Below are 16,078 nucleotides of genomic sequence, written 5' to 3'. Positions count from 1 at the left end.
GTGTATATGTGTGTATATGTGTGTATGTGTGTGTATATGTGTGTATGTGTGTGTGTATATATGTGTGTGTATATGTATGTATATGTGTATGTGTGTAAAATATTTTATTTTATTTGTAACGTTGTTTCATGATTGTCCATTTTATATACTCTCTCTCTACACATACACACACACACTGTACTGTATATAGWMGTGCCATATATTACGTAATACTTGTGTGTGTKTCTAAAGGGGGAGGAGGGGTGKTMGCATAGTATATATATATATATACAGTACAAWCTACATATACTGTAAATTTTTATATATATTTTTTTAGTTTTTTTTTTCTAGAAAAAAATTACAATGTCATCGTACTATGTCATATGATATTGTTTTAAAATTTTGTATTAAAAATAATATATATATATATATATAGCGTCATCTATTTTTAATAAAAATATTTTTATTTTTTTTTTAAAATGTAATAATTATAAAATAAATTTTAAATATTTAAATATTATAGTTTATAATATAATTTGTTTTATTAATTTTAAATTAAATATATATATATAACACATTCAATAATTTTAATATCAATTTTATAATATATATATATATAATTAAAAAATTAAAGTTTAAAGTAAATAAAAATAAACTAGAAAAATTTAAAATTAATTATTATATATATTAATATATATATAATAATTAATTTAATATAAAACAATACTATTAATACATATTATATTTTTATAATAAAAAAAATTAAATTATTTACTTATTAAAAATTTGGTTTTTACGTTTTACATCTATTTGATATAAATAAAATTAATAACTATATTATTAAATTAATAACTATATTATTAAATAATAACTATTATTTAGTTTTACAGTTTTTTTAAACAATTAAATATATATATATATATATAATATATTACAAAATTATAATGAAATTGCATTTATTTATAAGCCATAATTAATATTAATTATTTTATTATTTTTTGTTGAAAATAAAAAATTAATTATATGATATTCTATATCATATAAATATTATGATATAACATATAATAATTAAATTGCAATATAATAATAGATAATTAGTTATCATTTTATATATATATTGTTATATATTTTAATTTATATTTTATTACTCTATAATTGTTTTTTTATAATCAATATATATATATATATAATACAAAAATAGATAATGTTTTCATTTAAATATATATATATATATAAATTAATGTTTTTATAATAATAGTATTATTGGCTATAAGCCTAATAATAGCTTTAATAACAATAATATATATATATATTTATGTAATTAATTATTTATAAAAAAATAAATAAATATATTATTTAACAATAATATTTTTTGTTKGTAATATAATAAATTTATTTTAATAATAATAATAATAATAATATTACAGAAAATTATTGTAATAATAATAACAATAATATCAAGTTTACAAATCTATATATATTTTTTTTAATTATCAATTTTAATATTATCATTATGTGTGTGTGTGTGTGTGTGTAATAATATTTGAAATTTGTATGAATCATACAATTTTCAATTTTTTTTATATTATCATTATGTTGCAATTAAATTTAATCAATATATATATATAAATAAAGATTAAATGTATTATATAAAAATATATTATTGAAATTTATTTTCAACTAATATAATAATATTTTATAATACAATATATATATATATATATTGTATTATTGCTACGGCAGTGATTTTATTATTATTTATTGTATTTTATTATTATTTTATTTTTTTATCAATATAGCACACAAACATATATTAATATATATATATATAATAAGATTGTCATGGTAATATTTGATATATATATATATATAATATAAATGTATTGTATATATACTGTACATATATGGTTAAAATATTATATATCATATATATATATATATATATATAAATATATAGATTTATTATAATGTTAGTACTAATGTTAGATAACAAATATATTGTAATATAAATTTTTTTTTATTGTTTAATAGATTATTATTATTACAGTATATTATTGTTATATRTAAACAAAAAAAAATTGTTACAATAAAAACCTTATTTAATGATAACAAAAAATTATTACATTAAATACATAATAATAATAATAATAATAATATTTATTAAATCTAATGTGTTAATTGTTTATAATATAAAACAAAATTATATCTATTTATAGTATTAATAATAATAATAATAATAGTATTACAGTTTAACTTGATTTATGATTGACACATACATATTGAAATATTTTATTTTATTATAAATTTTATCATGTACAATTTTTATTTATTTATATTATTTAAGGTGTGTTAAAGTATATATATATATATATAGTTAAAGTGCAATAGTTTAATATCAAACAACAAAAATATACATGTACATTTTTTGTTGTTGTAGTATTACACATACATATACGTGCATTACTTTTAATTAAAAAAAATCATTATTAGTTTTATTTTAATTTTTTTTTGATTTATTTAATATATATATATACTGTATATATTTAATATATATATATAAATCATTGAGTATTATATTACATGCATAAACTCACGCACACTTTTGACGTTATATATATACAGTATATATACTGTATATATATAGTTAAATGTTAATATAAAAAAATTATTTATTAAAACAATTAAATTAAATTAAATATAATAATTAATGTGTGTTTGTGTGTCTATGTGTATGTAATTATGTATTTGTAAATATGTGTCGTGTATTTTTTTTTTGTTACAATTAATTTACTAAATATTTTTAATTTTTAAAAAAAATTTTTGTGATTAACAACGTGTTAAAATTAATCTAAAATTTGAAAAAATTAAAAACTTAAAAAATTTCCTAACAGTATTTAAAATTTTAATTTAATTTTGTTACCAACCTAATAATAATAAAAATTATTATTTAATTTATTTAATTAAGTAATAATTAGTATCATCATCATTATCAATCAAAAAATAAAACAAAATAAAAATATTATTTAACTTTTAAAATTTATAAAAAAAACAATATTATTAAATAATAATTAATTTTTAAAAATGTGTAAAATTAATGATCAACAAATTGTTGAATGTAATAATAAACAATGTCAATTAACAATAATGTCAACTAGATTAAATAATGTTAAAAAATTAAAATTAATCACCAATAATAATAATAATAATAATAACCTAGCTAATAATAATAATAATGTAATTGATAATGATGATTTAAAAAATACTAATAAATTAAAACAACATTATATACGACCCGATAAAATCATCCCGCACCAATTTCAAATTGAATGGTTTTATGTATTATTTCTATCGACTATACATATAATTGCTGGCTATGGCGCCTACCTATTATTTAGTCGACCCCTTGGTGGCTACCGTGACCTGGCTATCAATCTATACTATGTAACTGCTAATATAATGTGCATGTTTGGCATAATTGCCGGTATTATTATTATTATTATTATTATTATTATTATTATTATTATTTAAACTAAATATAATTGTAGTTAATAAGTTTTTTAAAATAAATTTCAATACACTTATTATTGTAGTTACTATAATTATTTATATATATATATATTAAACTTATACAGTTAACCTTGATATTTTTAATTAACTAACAAAATTAATTAATTTAAATAATGGAAATAAATAAATATTTATATATACATTATTACATATACATTATTACATATTATATATTTAAATATTACTGTAGTTAGTAATGATTATATTTATTATTAATTTATATATATATATACCGTATATTGATATTATATATTGTATATAATAATATATAATATTTTATGTTTCTAGTATACTAACTATAAAATTTAAAAATTTTATGTTAACAATACTAATATAGTATATTTCAAATTTTAAATTATAATGTGATGTTTAAATTATGTTTGGTTTACAGTTTAATTAATTGAAAATAATAATAACAATAGTTTATATTATATGGTAATAAATATTTTAAACTATTGACAAGTTATTAACTATAATTATTATTTTTAAATTTTTTTTAAAATTAAAATGTTATGTTTTTATTTTTTTGTCTAGTTAAGTTTTAGTACACAGTTATATTAATTGAAAACTTGCTAGTTTATTTAAATTATGTAAATATATGTTAAATTTATTATTTATTGTAATTAATTAATTAAATCCTACAAATATTTAAACTAAAATGACTAATAATTATATATTTATTATATACAGTATATATATAAATTATTTAAAAAAATTATGTTAAAATTTTTAAACAAAAAAATAATATATATATATATTAAAAATCTAGATTTTTCTGGAATATACTAAACAAACTAAAAATCACTAATTATATACATAATATATATTTTAAAAAAATAATAATATTTACAGTTTTTAAAAATAAATTTACATACACTAATCATTGTATTAATAGTTACTATAATTATTTATAATTTAAAAAACAAACAGTATTAGGTTAACCTTGCTAGTTTAATTAAACAAACAAAATTAATAGTTTAAATAATGGAAATATATATATGATTATTACTGTAGTTAGTTATAAGTATATATTTGTTATTTATTATTTAAACTTTTAAAATAATATAAAATCTACTCTAATTTGAATAATTAATTAATTAATTAATCTCATAGTTGTCATCAAACAAAACAAACAAAAAAATTGAATAAATTTCTACATAAATAAAATAAAACTAAACATTACTAAAAAAAATTTACAACAAAAAAAAATCCAATCTATAACTTAATAATAATACTTTAAAAAATCTATTTGATTCAGAAAAAAATAATTAATAAATTAATTAAATAAATAATTAGTTAATTAGTTAATTAATTAGTTAATTAATTAAATAAATAATTAGTTAATTAATTAAATAAATAATTAGTTAATTAATTAATTAAATAAATAATTAGTTAATTAATTAATTAAATAAATAATTAGTTAATTAAATAAATTGATTAATTAATTAATTAATGTCATAGTTGTCCCATAAAACCAAACAAACAAACAAAAATGTTACATAAATTTCTATACATAAAAATAAATTATATTTTTTTAAAATCAAACTACAGGTGCTCACCGACTATGGTCTCATCGGTCGTACAAAGCACGGTGGCCATTGCGGCTAATACTGGCCACCCTGCAAACGGCAACCATACAGGAGGACATATACGAGTGGTCACTGAAACATCGGCTACACCATAAATACTCGGACACGGATGCCGATCCGACCAACGTTTCCCGTGGGTTTCTATGGGCACATATAGGTTGGCTATTCTACAAACGTCATCCGGCCTACCTGGCCAAAGTACCCACTATTGATATGTCCGATTTAGACCAGGATCCTATTGTTTATTGGCAACGTAAACTGTACAGCCTATGGGTTGTATTGGTTAGGGGTATGATGTTTACTGGTATACCCTATTGGTTGTTTGGTAGTGATGGTAGTGATGGTAGTGATGGTGGACAGGTAGTTGTTGATTTAGTCTACCTGTCCTCGATGAACATATTGTTTTATGTTATACTATTGCATTATACATGGCTAGTTAATTCAGTGGCCCATATGTTTGGCTATCGGCCCTACGATACTACTATACAACCGACCGATAATTCAGTATTAATTTATTTGGCTTTCGGTTAGTATTTAATAATAATAATAATTTAAATAATAGTTACTATTATTAATTATATATAATTATAAGTATTTAATGTAAAATAATTATACTTATTGCTAATATAAAAATTGATTTTTAAGTAAATATTTTTTAAGCATTTTTGTTGATTTATAAAATTTATATTATTTATAATAAGTTTTTTTTATAGATATCTTAAAATTACTAATTAGAGTAATGGGGAAAAAAATATGGGGAATAATCTAGTAATTAATTAATTAAAATATAATTCATTAATTATTTTCAAAAAAAATATTTTCATACATTAACTAATAATAATATTAATAATACTAATATAAAAAATAATAAATTTCTATTTATTTATTTTTTATTAATAAACTATTTAATTTATTTTTATTAATAAACTTTTATTATTTAGTAGTAATTATTACTTTATACCATTATAATTAACCTTAACTATTATAATTATTTAGTTTTATTAATAATCTAATTATTTAGTTTTATTTATAAACTATTTAATTTATTTTTATTAATAAACTAATTGTTTATTTTTATTAATAAACTTTTATTATTTAGTAGTAATTATTACTTTATACCATTATAATTAACCTAAACTATTATAATTATTTAGTTTTATTTATAAACTATTTAATTTATTTTTATTAATAATCTAATTATTTTTATTAATTAACAATTTATTTATTTATTATTTTATTTTATATTTAGGCGGCGGTTATCACAACTATCATCACGCCTTTCCGCAGGACTATTCGGGATCTGAGTATAGTTGGGAACAGACATTCAATCCGACAACACTATTGATTGATGGGTTTGCCCGAATCGGTTGGGCTTACGATAGGAAAAAAGTATCCGCAAGTGTTATCCGGTCTCGAACTCACCGAACCGGTGATACAAATCAATTGCGTGCGAAAATAAACTGGTTTTTAGATATACTATTGGGATTAACTATATTGTATTGGCCATTGACTGTAATATATGGTGTTAAATTGATTAAATTAGCATGCTAATTTTGTTGTTGTTATCAATTATTAATAATAATGCTAATAATAATAAAACTAAAATTATATTATAGTTTAGTTTTTTTTTATAAATTTTTTTTTAAAAATTTACTATGTTATTACTAAATAATAATATAATACCAATTATAGTATAAAAACATTTATATTTTACACACATTTAGGTTTTTTTTAGGTTTACTTATTAAAAATGATTTTATTTTTTTTTATATAAATTTTTGGTTTTATTTAAATAAAAAATATTATTATTATTTACTTAATAAAAATTATAAAATATAAAACACAAATATTATTTAATTATACTTTTCCAAAAAACAACATTATTTATAAATACTAAAAATTTTTAAAAATATATATTTATAAGTTTGTTAGTATTATTTATGAATAACAAATAAATAAATTATTTGTTAAAATAATTATCATAATCATCATAATAATTAATGAAATATATATTTTTTTATTAATTAATAAAAATATTAATATAATATTAGCAAAATTAATAATTAATCAAAAAAAAATGATAATCAAATTTAATATAATAAAACTATTATAATTTTATAATTATTTATAATTATAAAATTATATTTATTAATAAATAACTAAAATATATAGTAAAAACATTGAAAAAATATTTAAATCTAATCAATAAATAATTAACTATTCAATTAAAAAAGGTAGTTTAAATAACTATTTAAATTGATAATTAATTATTTTTTTTAAAAAATACTACTAAATTAATTAATATATATATATTTACATACCTGGCCAAAATCATACTGAATCAATTTTAAATTTAATAGATATATACAGTATGTATTTTTATATTGACTACTAATACTATATATGCAATTGCCTGGGCTATGGGCACCTACCTATAATTTAGTCTACCCCCCCCCCCCCCCCCCCACCTTTGTGCTCAAACTTATTAACTTATTTAATGGCTAATTGTTTGTCAATCTATAATTACAATTATATTTAACTAATTAAATATAATGATTAAATAATATCTTAATCTTGTTTTTATAAATATTAATTAATACATAAAAATTTATATATTAAGCAAACATAAAATATATGATTAACTAGTAGTTGTAAAATATTTTAATTATTTTTTTTTAAAATATAGTTATAAATGAAATGTTTCTATTAGGTTAAAATTTCACAGTTTTAATTGAATTAAAAACTAAAATCAATATAGTCTAAAAAAAATTATCAAAAATTTATTTATATTTAAAATAAAATATTTTAAGTAATATTTTTAAAAATATATTTAATACTTTTAATTGTTTGTTTAATTATTCAATAATTATGTATATAATATTATTAACATTTTTCTATTTTATAAAATTATGTTAAAATTTTTATTAAAAAAATGTAATAAAATATAAATTCTTTTGTAATAATTAATATAATAACAATATTTTACATTTAATCATAAAATAACATTAATTAATCTGAGTTACAGTTTTCAAATAAAATTTATTTTTTATACTAAATTTTATTCAAAACAATCAATTGTTTTAATTTTAATACTATTTTTCAAAAAAAAGTATATTTGTTTTGTTTTTGTCTTCAAATAAAAATATTTAGTTTTTTAACTAAAATAATATAATAAATATAATTGTATTTTCAATAAAAACTATAATAATTTCTCCTTTGTTTTTTTCTAGTTTATTATTAAACAATTTTAATGATTAGTTAATATTTTAATATTAATGTAAAATTTACAGTTTAATTATTTAAAATCTAATTTATGAAACTTATGAAAATATAGTTATTATATTAATTAGCTGTTATGTTAACATTTGTTAAATTTTTTTGGTAAAAAAATTATTTAAAAAAAGTTATAAATTACTTATAGTTTATGAGTATAATGTTATAAAAATATTTTTATTAGATAATTGTTTTTCTAAAAAATAAATAAATTGATTTTATTGTCAATGTATTTTTAATTAATTTTAATGATTATAAATACTTGATTTAAGTAAAAAAATCATATTTTATATTAAATTTAATATATTTAAAATATGTTAAAAATATTTGCAATTTATCTAAAAATAGTATATACAATAAAATACAGGGTAACTATTAATACTAAACAATTAAAATAATAATTTTACTAAATAGTTATTATTTAATTTTTATATAAATTTTACAGCTTGTTTATTTATTAATACAAAACTTTTAATTATTTTTTAACTTTTTAAAAAAAATAATTATTAAGTTTAAATAAATTTAAATATATAATCACTAATTAATTTATTTAGATAACTAATAATTTAATAATTTTTATTAATTAATAATTTTTCTAAGCTATCATAAATAAAAATAATAAATTATCCATTTGTCTAACTAATCTAGATACAATATAAATTAAATTTAAATAATCTTTAAAAAAAATTTATCTAATATTACATTTTACTATTACTCTAAAATACTTTATTATAATAAATACTATAATAAATTAAGTATGAATTTTATAAAAAATAAAATAATATGCATTATAGCTTATTATTACAATATATACTGTATTGTTGATAACAATAATAATAATAAAATAATTCAATGAGAAATTAGTTTTAAATAAAAATTTATAAAAAAAATTAATTAAATCTTAGCTTATATTCAAGTTAAAAAGTTAAATAAGTTAATTTTAAACTTTAGATTTTTATAAAATATTTTAAATTACAGTTACCAAATTAAATAGTATTATTATTATTATGATTATGATTTTCCTATTTTTTACTAATCATAATTTATTTAATAATCAACTATAAAAGTTGAATTAAATTAAATTTTTATTTTTATAAAACAAAACAATTATTTTTACATAATTTAAAAATAAACAAATAATTGTTTTTTCAATGTATAGATTTTTAAATTAACAAATACTGATAAATTTATTTTGACTTAAAAAATAAGGGACAGTATGAAAAAAAGTAATTTTTTTCATACTGTCCCAAAAAATAATTATAATTTTTTAATTGAAATTATTATAATAAATATTAGTTTTTTTGTTGTATATTTCATTATTAATATACTGTAAAAAACGTTACAGTTTTAGTAAATTATAATTAACTTTATATTAAAATAATAAATAATTTCTAAAATAAAATAAATTATCACTAAAATATAAATTAAATATATACTAGAAACTTATATATACTATATATTTTACCATAAATTAATTGCAATTATATATATCAATATATAATTTTAATTTTAATATAAACTATTATATAAATATTAATTAAATATTAATAATAACAAAAAACAAATAATCAATAATAAATATATAAATAATTATTTAAATTTTTATTATTTATATATTATAATAGGCAGCCATTAGTGCCTTACCTATCATTAGTTAATTAATTAAGTCATTAATTAAAAAATTTAATAATTTTTTCAAAATAAACGATTTAAAGTTTTTTATTGATATAATAATTATAATTATATATAAATATACAAACTTTTATAAATAAGTAGTTTTTTTAAATAAATAAAAATATAAATTATAATTAGATAACACTAAATAAGGATTAAATTAAATACAATATCTATATTTTTTATAGATCTTTTTTTAAATATTTAATATAAAAGTATAATATTATAATAATATAATATTATGTTTAAATCAAATAAAATAGTTATAAAACTTACTATACATTACTTAAATAATTAGTTTATTTTTAAATAAGTAAACTTTAATTTTAATTACTATTACTTTTTTATTATATATTAAATAGTAATATAAATTATAATTAGTGTCCAATAAATCACCATAATTTAGATACAATATATATATATATCTATTTTTTATATTTATTATTACAATTTTATATTATTATAAAAATATTATTATAACTTTACTATAATTTATTTTTAATTTTCAAAAAATATAATAAAATATGTCTTATCTAATTTAATTATCAAATAATATTAAACTAAAATATTTTATTATCTTAGATTAACTATATATATATACTATAATAAATTGAAGCATAAATTTATATGAAAAATAAATATAAATATATATATATATATATATTTATAAATAAAAATTTATTGATTAGTAAATTATCATTATTTTCGCATACTATTTGGTTAATACTGTTTACATGTAATATAATGATTAATAATTATAATATATCAATTACAGTTTTTTAATTAATTACCAATATTATGATCTAAATAATCTAAATAATGGGTAGAATAATTGCATCTAGATAATTTTTTAGGTTAAACTAGATATATCTAATTGATCAAATTTATAGCCATGCTTTAAATTATATTTAATATGATTTAATTTATTTAAAAAAAAATCAATTTATTTAAATATATTAAATGTTTTTGAATTTTAAGTTATTTTTCGTTTAATTGTATATGTAACATGTAATATGTGTTAAAATATTATTATTAACATTGTCATTTTTATAAAGTGGTTTTTTTCATTGTTTTAAATTTAGTTATTTGTTTAAAATATTATGTCTAAATAAAATTAAATTTTTAATAAAAATTATGTCCATTAAATGATTTCTAAATAATTAAATTATTTTATTTAAATAAATAAACTGTAATATAATTTTCATTACTTTTTTATCCTAAATTTAATAGAAAATAAAAATTATAATTAGAAAGGTTAGAGTACAAATTTTAATAAATATGAATATTTTTATGGTTAATATTTTAGTTTTGTATTTTTACTATTACAATTGACTATTATAATTTTAATTTATAAAATAATAACAAATTTATTTTACTATTCAAATAATAATTATTTTTATAAAACTTCTAATTTTTTAAATATTTTAAATACAAAAAAAATTTATAATTAAGTTAATTAATTATAATAACATTTTATTAAAATTATTATTATTTTTATTTTATATAAATTTTACAAACTAATTTAATCTAAATTATATTAATACAAAAACTTATTAGATTTAACTAATAAAAATATTTAATAATAAAACTAACTAATAAATTATTATAATTAATACAAATTTTTCGATGTAACAAATTACATAATATACAGTTGTTTATTACTGTTAATATTTATGTAAATATATAAATAAACATTTATTAATACTTTAGAAAATTAAATATGTATTTTAAATATCAAAAATAAAATTTTGTTTTTCTTTTAGCCCTAAAATTTATTGTGAAAATATTTTACTAATTAGATATTATTTTATTTATTTTTTTGTATATTTTACAGTTGTTTTTTTTAATACAAAACTAATTATATTTTTAATTAAAATATATACTAAAAAAATATATAAATTAAAAAATATATATATATATATATATATATATATATATATATATAATATTTATAAGTTAATTGCCCGAATATTTACCATCTATTTTAGTTAATACTAGTTAAATATGATATAATGATTAATAATTATAATAATTTATTTACAGTTTTAGTTAGTTAGATATTTGTTTGGAATTATTTTAAATTATAAATAATTTAAATTAAATTTATTACGATATTTTTATTTTTTAAAATTTTTTTTATTTAACTAAAAAAATATTTTATAATAAAATTAATTGCTTATAAGTTATTTAATTAATATGATTGTCTATGTAAACGGATTATTTAATATATTGTTTAATTACTATTATAAATAATTTATAAATAACAAACAGTTTTAAATTTAAAAATTTAAGATTTTATAAAAATAAAATAAATTTCAATTTATATTAAATTTTTCTAAAAATTATTTTGGTTCAATTGTTTCTCTATATGTTACTTTTATTATTATTATTATTATTTCAATATTAACGTTAAGTGTTATTAATTGTGATTAATATTCAAGTAATTTATTGTATAATAGTAGGTAATAATAATAATTATTACAATTAGTTAATAATTAGATTGCAATTGAAATCTAATTTAAATAGTTAAAATTATTATTATGATTTACTAATATCATACAATTTTTAATAATATTATTATTAATAATGAATATATAATTAATTAATTTTAATATATTTTAATTTTTAAAAATAATATTAATAGAAGTGTTTTTTATATATATTGTCTTAAATTTAGTTATTTATTTAATATTATATTTAAATAAAAATAAAAGTATCTATTAAAAAGTTTACTAAATAATAAGTTTATTTTTGAAATTTTCAAAAACTGTAACTTTGATTATTATTACTATATTTTTTATCGTAAAATTAATTGAAAATATAAATTATAATTAGGATGTTCAGCAAGCTAAATTTAGTTATACAATAGATAATTTAATATATTATTAATATACTATTAATAATTATGTAAATACATTAATAAAATTTTTTAATACTTTAGAAATTAAATATATATTTTAAATAAAAAAAATTACATTTGTTTTCTTTTACTGCTAAATTAATTATTAATAAAAATTACAAATAAGTTATTATTTTAATTTTTTGTATAATTTACAGTTTAATTTTTTTTAATACAAAATTTAACTAAAATATTAAAATTATTTATTAAATATGAAAAATGTTAACGTATATATATAACACAAGTAAAAATTTACTAAATATAAACAATTTATTAGTTTTAAAAACAATTTAATTATTATTTTTATATAATGTTTTAAAATAAAAATTATCCATTGCGAAATTAAGGCAAATTTTTATTATTATTTTTAATAATTATTTAACTTATTATTTACAATTTTTATTTAATTTTACAGTTTAATTTTATACTAAAATACTTGAAAATAATTTCAAATTATAAATACTTTAAATTGAATTAATTATGATTTTATAAAAATAATCTAAATTTCAATTTATTTAATTCAATCGTTTGTTTCATAACACTATATAAATAACTTTAATTATTATTTCAATATTAACGATAATTTTTATTAATATTCAAATAATATTTAATATAATAGATAATAATATTAATAATACAGTTATTTCTACAATTTTTTTATATAGATATAGTAATTGCTAATTTAAAAATGTTTTAAAATAGTCTATATTATAATTTACTAATTTATCATATAAATTTATAATCATGAATATATAATTAATTAATTTTTAAATTGTACTAAACTAAAAATCAATTACAAAAATTTTAATTTACATAATATATTAATATGAATTATCATTCATTAGTTTTTAATTAAATGTTTTTTATTGTTATAAATTTAATATAGTAGAGTATAAAAATTTTTATAATTAATATTTACAGTTTAATGTTATACTGTAATAAAATATTATTATAATTTTGATTCATAAATAAAACATTGTATAGACCTAATTAATTATAAAAATATTTTACTAAATTATTATTATTATTATGTTATATAAATTTTAGAGCTAAAATTTATTAATACAAAACTAATTAACTAAATATTTTTTTTTAAAAAAAATAATAATTAATTCTAAATAAATGTAAATTTAAAAAAGTATTTTATAAATTAAGGAATAAGATAATAAAATTAACTATAATTATTATGATTTTCTATGTAACGGATTAATTTATATATTGTTAATTACTATTAAAACTTATGTAAATATCTAAATTAAAAACATTTTTAATATTTTTAGAAAATTAAATTTACATTTTAAATACAAATTAAGATTCGTTTTATTTTAAAGATAAATTTATTATAAAAATATTTACTAATTAATTATTATATTAATTAATTGTATATTTTAGAGTTTAACTTAAAATAAATACTTAAAAATATTTATTAAATATGAAAAATGTACTAATACTGGTTACATATGATATAATAATTATTTATTATAATATTTTATTAACAGTTTTAGTTTTAGTTATTAACAGTTAGTATACAAAAGACAACTAATTGATAAAAAATTTATATTAAATGTTTATAAAAATTATTAATGTTTCAATAATGTTTTTCTACAATATATGTAACTTTAATTGTTATTATTTCAATATTAACGTTTAATTGTCATTAATATTCAAGTAATATATAGTTTAATAATTAGTAATAATTATTATTATTATTATTATAATAAATTTAGTTAAATAATTAGATTGCAATTGCAATCTAATAAAAAATGTTTTTTAAAATAGTCTATATTATGATTTATATATTTATTTATTTATTATTTTTATAAATAAATTATAAATAATTACAATTACAATAATTGTAAATAGTTATTATTTAACTAAATGCAATATTAATACTGTATAAAATATTTTGTATTAATTATTATTAAAAAAAACTAATAAATTCAATAGATTTTTTAAAAAAATAGATAATAAAACAAACAAAAAATAAATAATTAGAATAAATAATTAACAATATATATTAATGTTAATAATTTTTATTAAAAAAAATAATTAATTTAGAAAATTATCAAAAATAATTTTTTTTTTGAAAATTATGTTAGATTTTGTGAATTTAAAAATAATTAAATTAAAAAATTAATCATTTTTAAACTGTAAATTCATAACATTAAGTTAATTAAGTAATTATTATTAAAATAAAAATTTAAATGTTTAGAATAGCCTTATTCGCACAAAAAAAAATTTTAGTATAATAAATAGTAATTTAAAATTTTAAAAATTAATTGTTTATTATTTATTTTGTCCAGTGCCAAAAATAAAAATGTTATTTTTAAAAAAAAATAATATATTATAGTATTGCCATTCATTAACAGTTTAATAGTTATACTAAAAATTATTTTTGCAAAATAATTTTACAATTATAAATAGATTATTAAATTATGATAATATTTTTAAAAAAATATATAATTTTATTAAAATTAAATGTGTATTAATAAATTACTTTTTGTTTCAATAGTTTTATAACACTATATCTAAATTTTATAGCAAAATTATATGCAAATAATTTAATTAATTAGAGATAATCTAATTTAGCATATAATTATTTTAATTACTTATAATTAGTGAATTTTAAATAAAAATTGCATGTGTAAATAAAAGTTTTAATATTAAAAACAAACTTAATAATTATATTTAAATATATTTACTTTTGTTTAATATTAAATTGATAAAATGATATTGCTAACTAATGTTGTTAACAAACTAATAATAGGAGTATTATAATTATTTAATTAATTTAAATTGTAGGTTACAGTTAGCTTAATAATAATAATAATACAAAAAATTATATATATATATTAAGCAAAAAATATTCAATTAGTAAAATTATAAAAAAATAATTATTGTTATAATGTCATGTTTATATTATGTTTATTATAGTTTAAATATTAAATTAATTAACAAAAAAAATAAATTTTAACTTTAAATTTGTGTGAAATTTAAAAAAAAAATTGTTTTATATATATATATATATATATAAATAAAAAACATTTGATAAGTAATAATATTACATTATTACTTTACAAACTATTTGAATAATAGT

The 16,078-nt window shown here is 13.7% G+C and overlaps 1 protein-coding gene across 1 annotated transcript in view; it reads left to right on the top strand.

Moving 5' to 3' along the window:
• The first annotated feature begins 3,102 nt into the window (after positions 1-3,102).
• The window catches only part of LOC128951656 (stearoyl-CoA desaturase 5-like), a 45,663-nt gene continuing 32,687 nt past the window's right edge, over positions 3,103-16,078 (top strand). Inside the window, exons 1-3 of the mRNA XM_054296903.1 lie at positions 3,103-3,460; positions 5,098-5,661; positions 6,385-6,681. Coding sequence (XP_054152878.1) covers positions 3,124-3,460; positions 5,098-5,661; positions 6,385-6,681 — 1,198 coding nt within the window. The 5' untranslated portion in view covers positions 3,103-3,123. The remainder of the gene's footprint in view (positions 3,461-5,097; positions 5,662-6,384; positions 6,682-16,078) is intronic.

The sequence above is a fragment of the Oppia nitens genome, unplaced genomic scaffold (assembly GCF_028296485.1).
Source record: "Oppia nitens isolate AA-2021 unplaced genomic scaffold, nextdenovo-longstitch-racon4-pilon3 scaffold1_pilon_pilon_pilon, whole genome shotgun sequence".
In the NCBI taxonomy this organism is placed as follows: Eukaryota; Metazoa; Arthropoda; class Arachnida; order Sarcoptiformes; family Oppiidae; genus Oppia; species Oppia nitens.
This window is presented reverse-complemented; position numbering and strand designations above follow the sequence as displayed.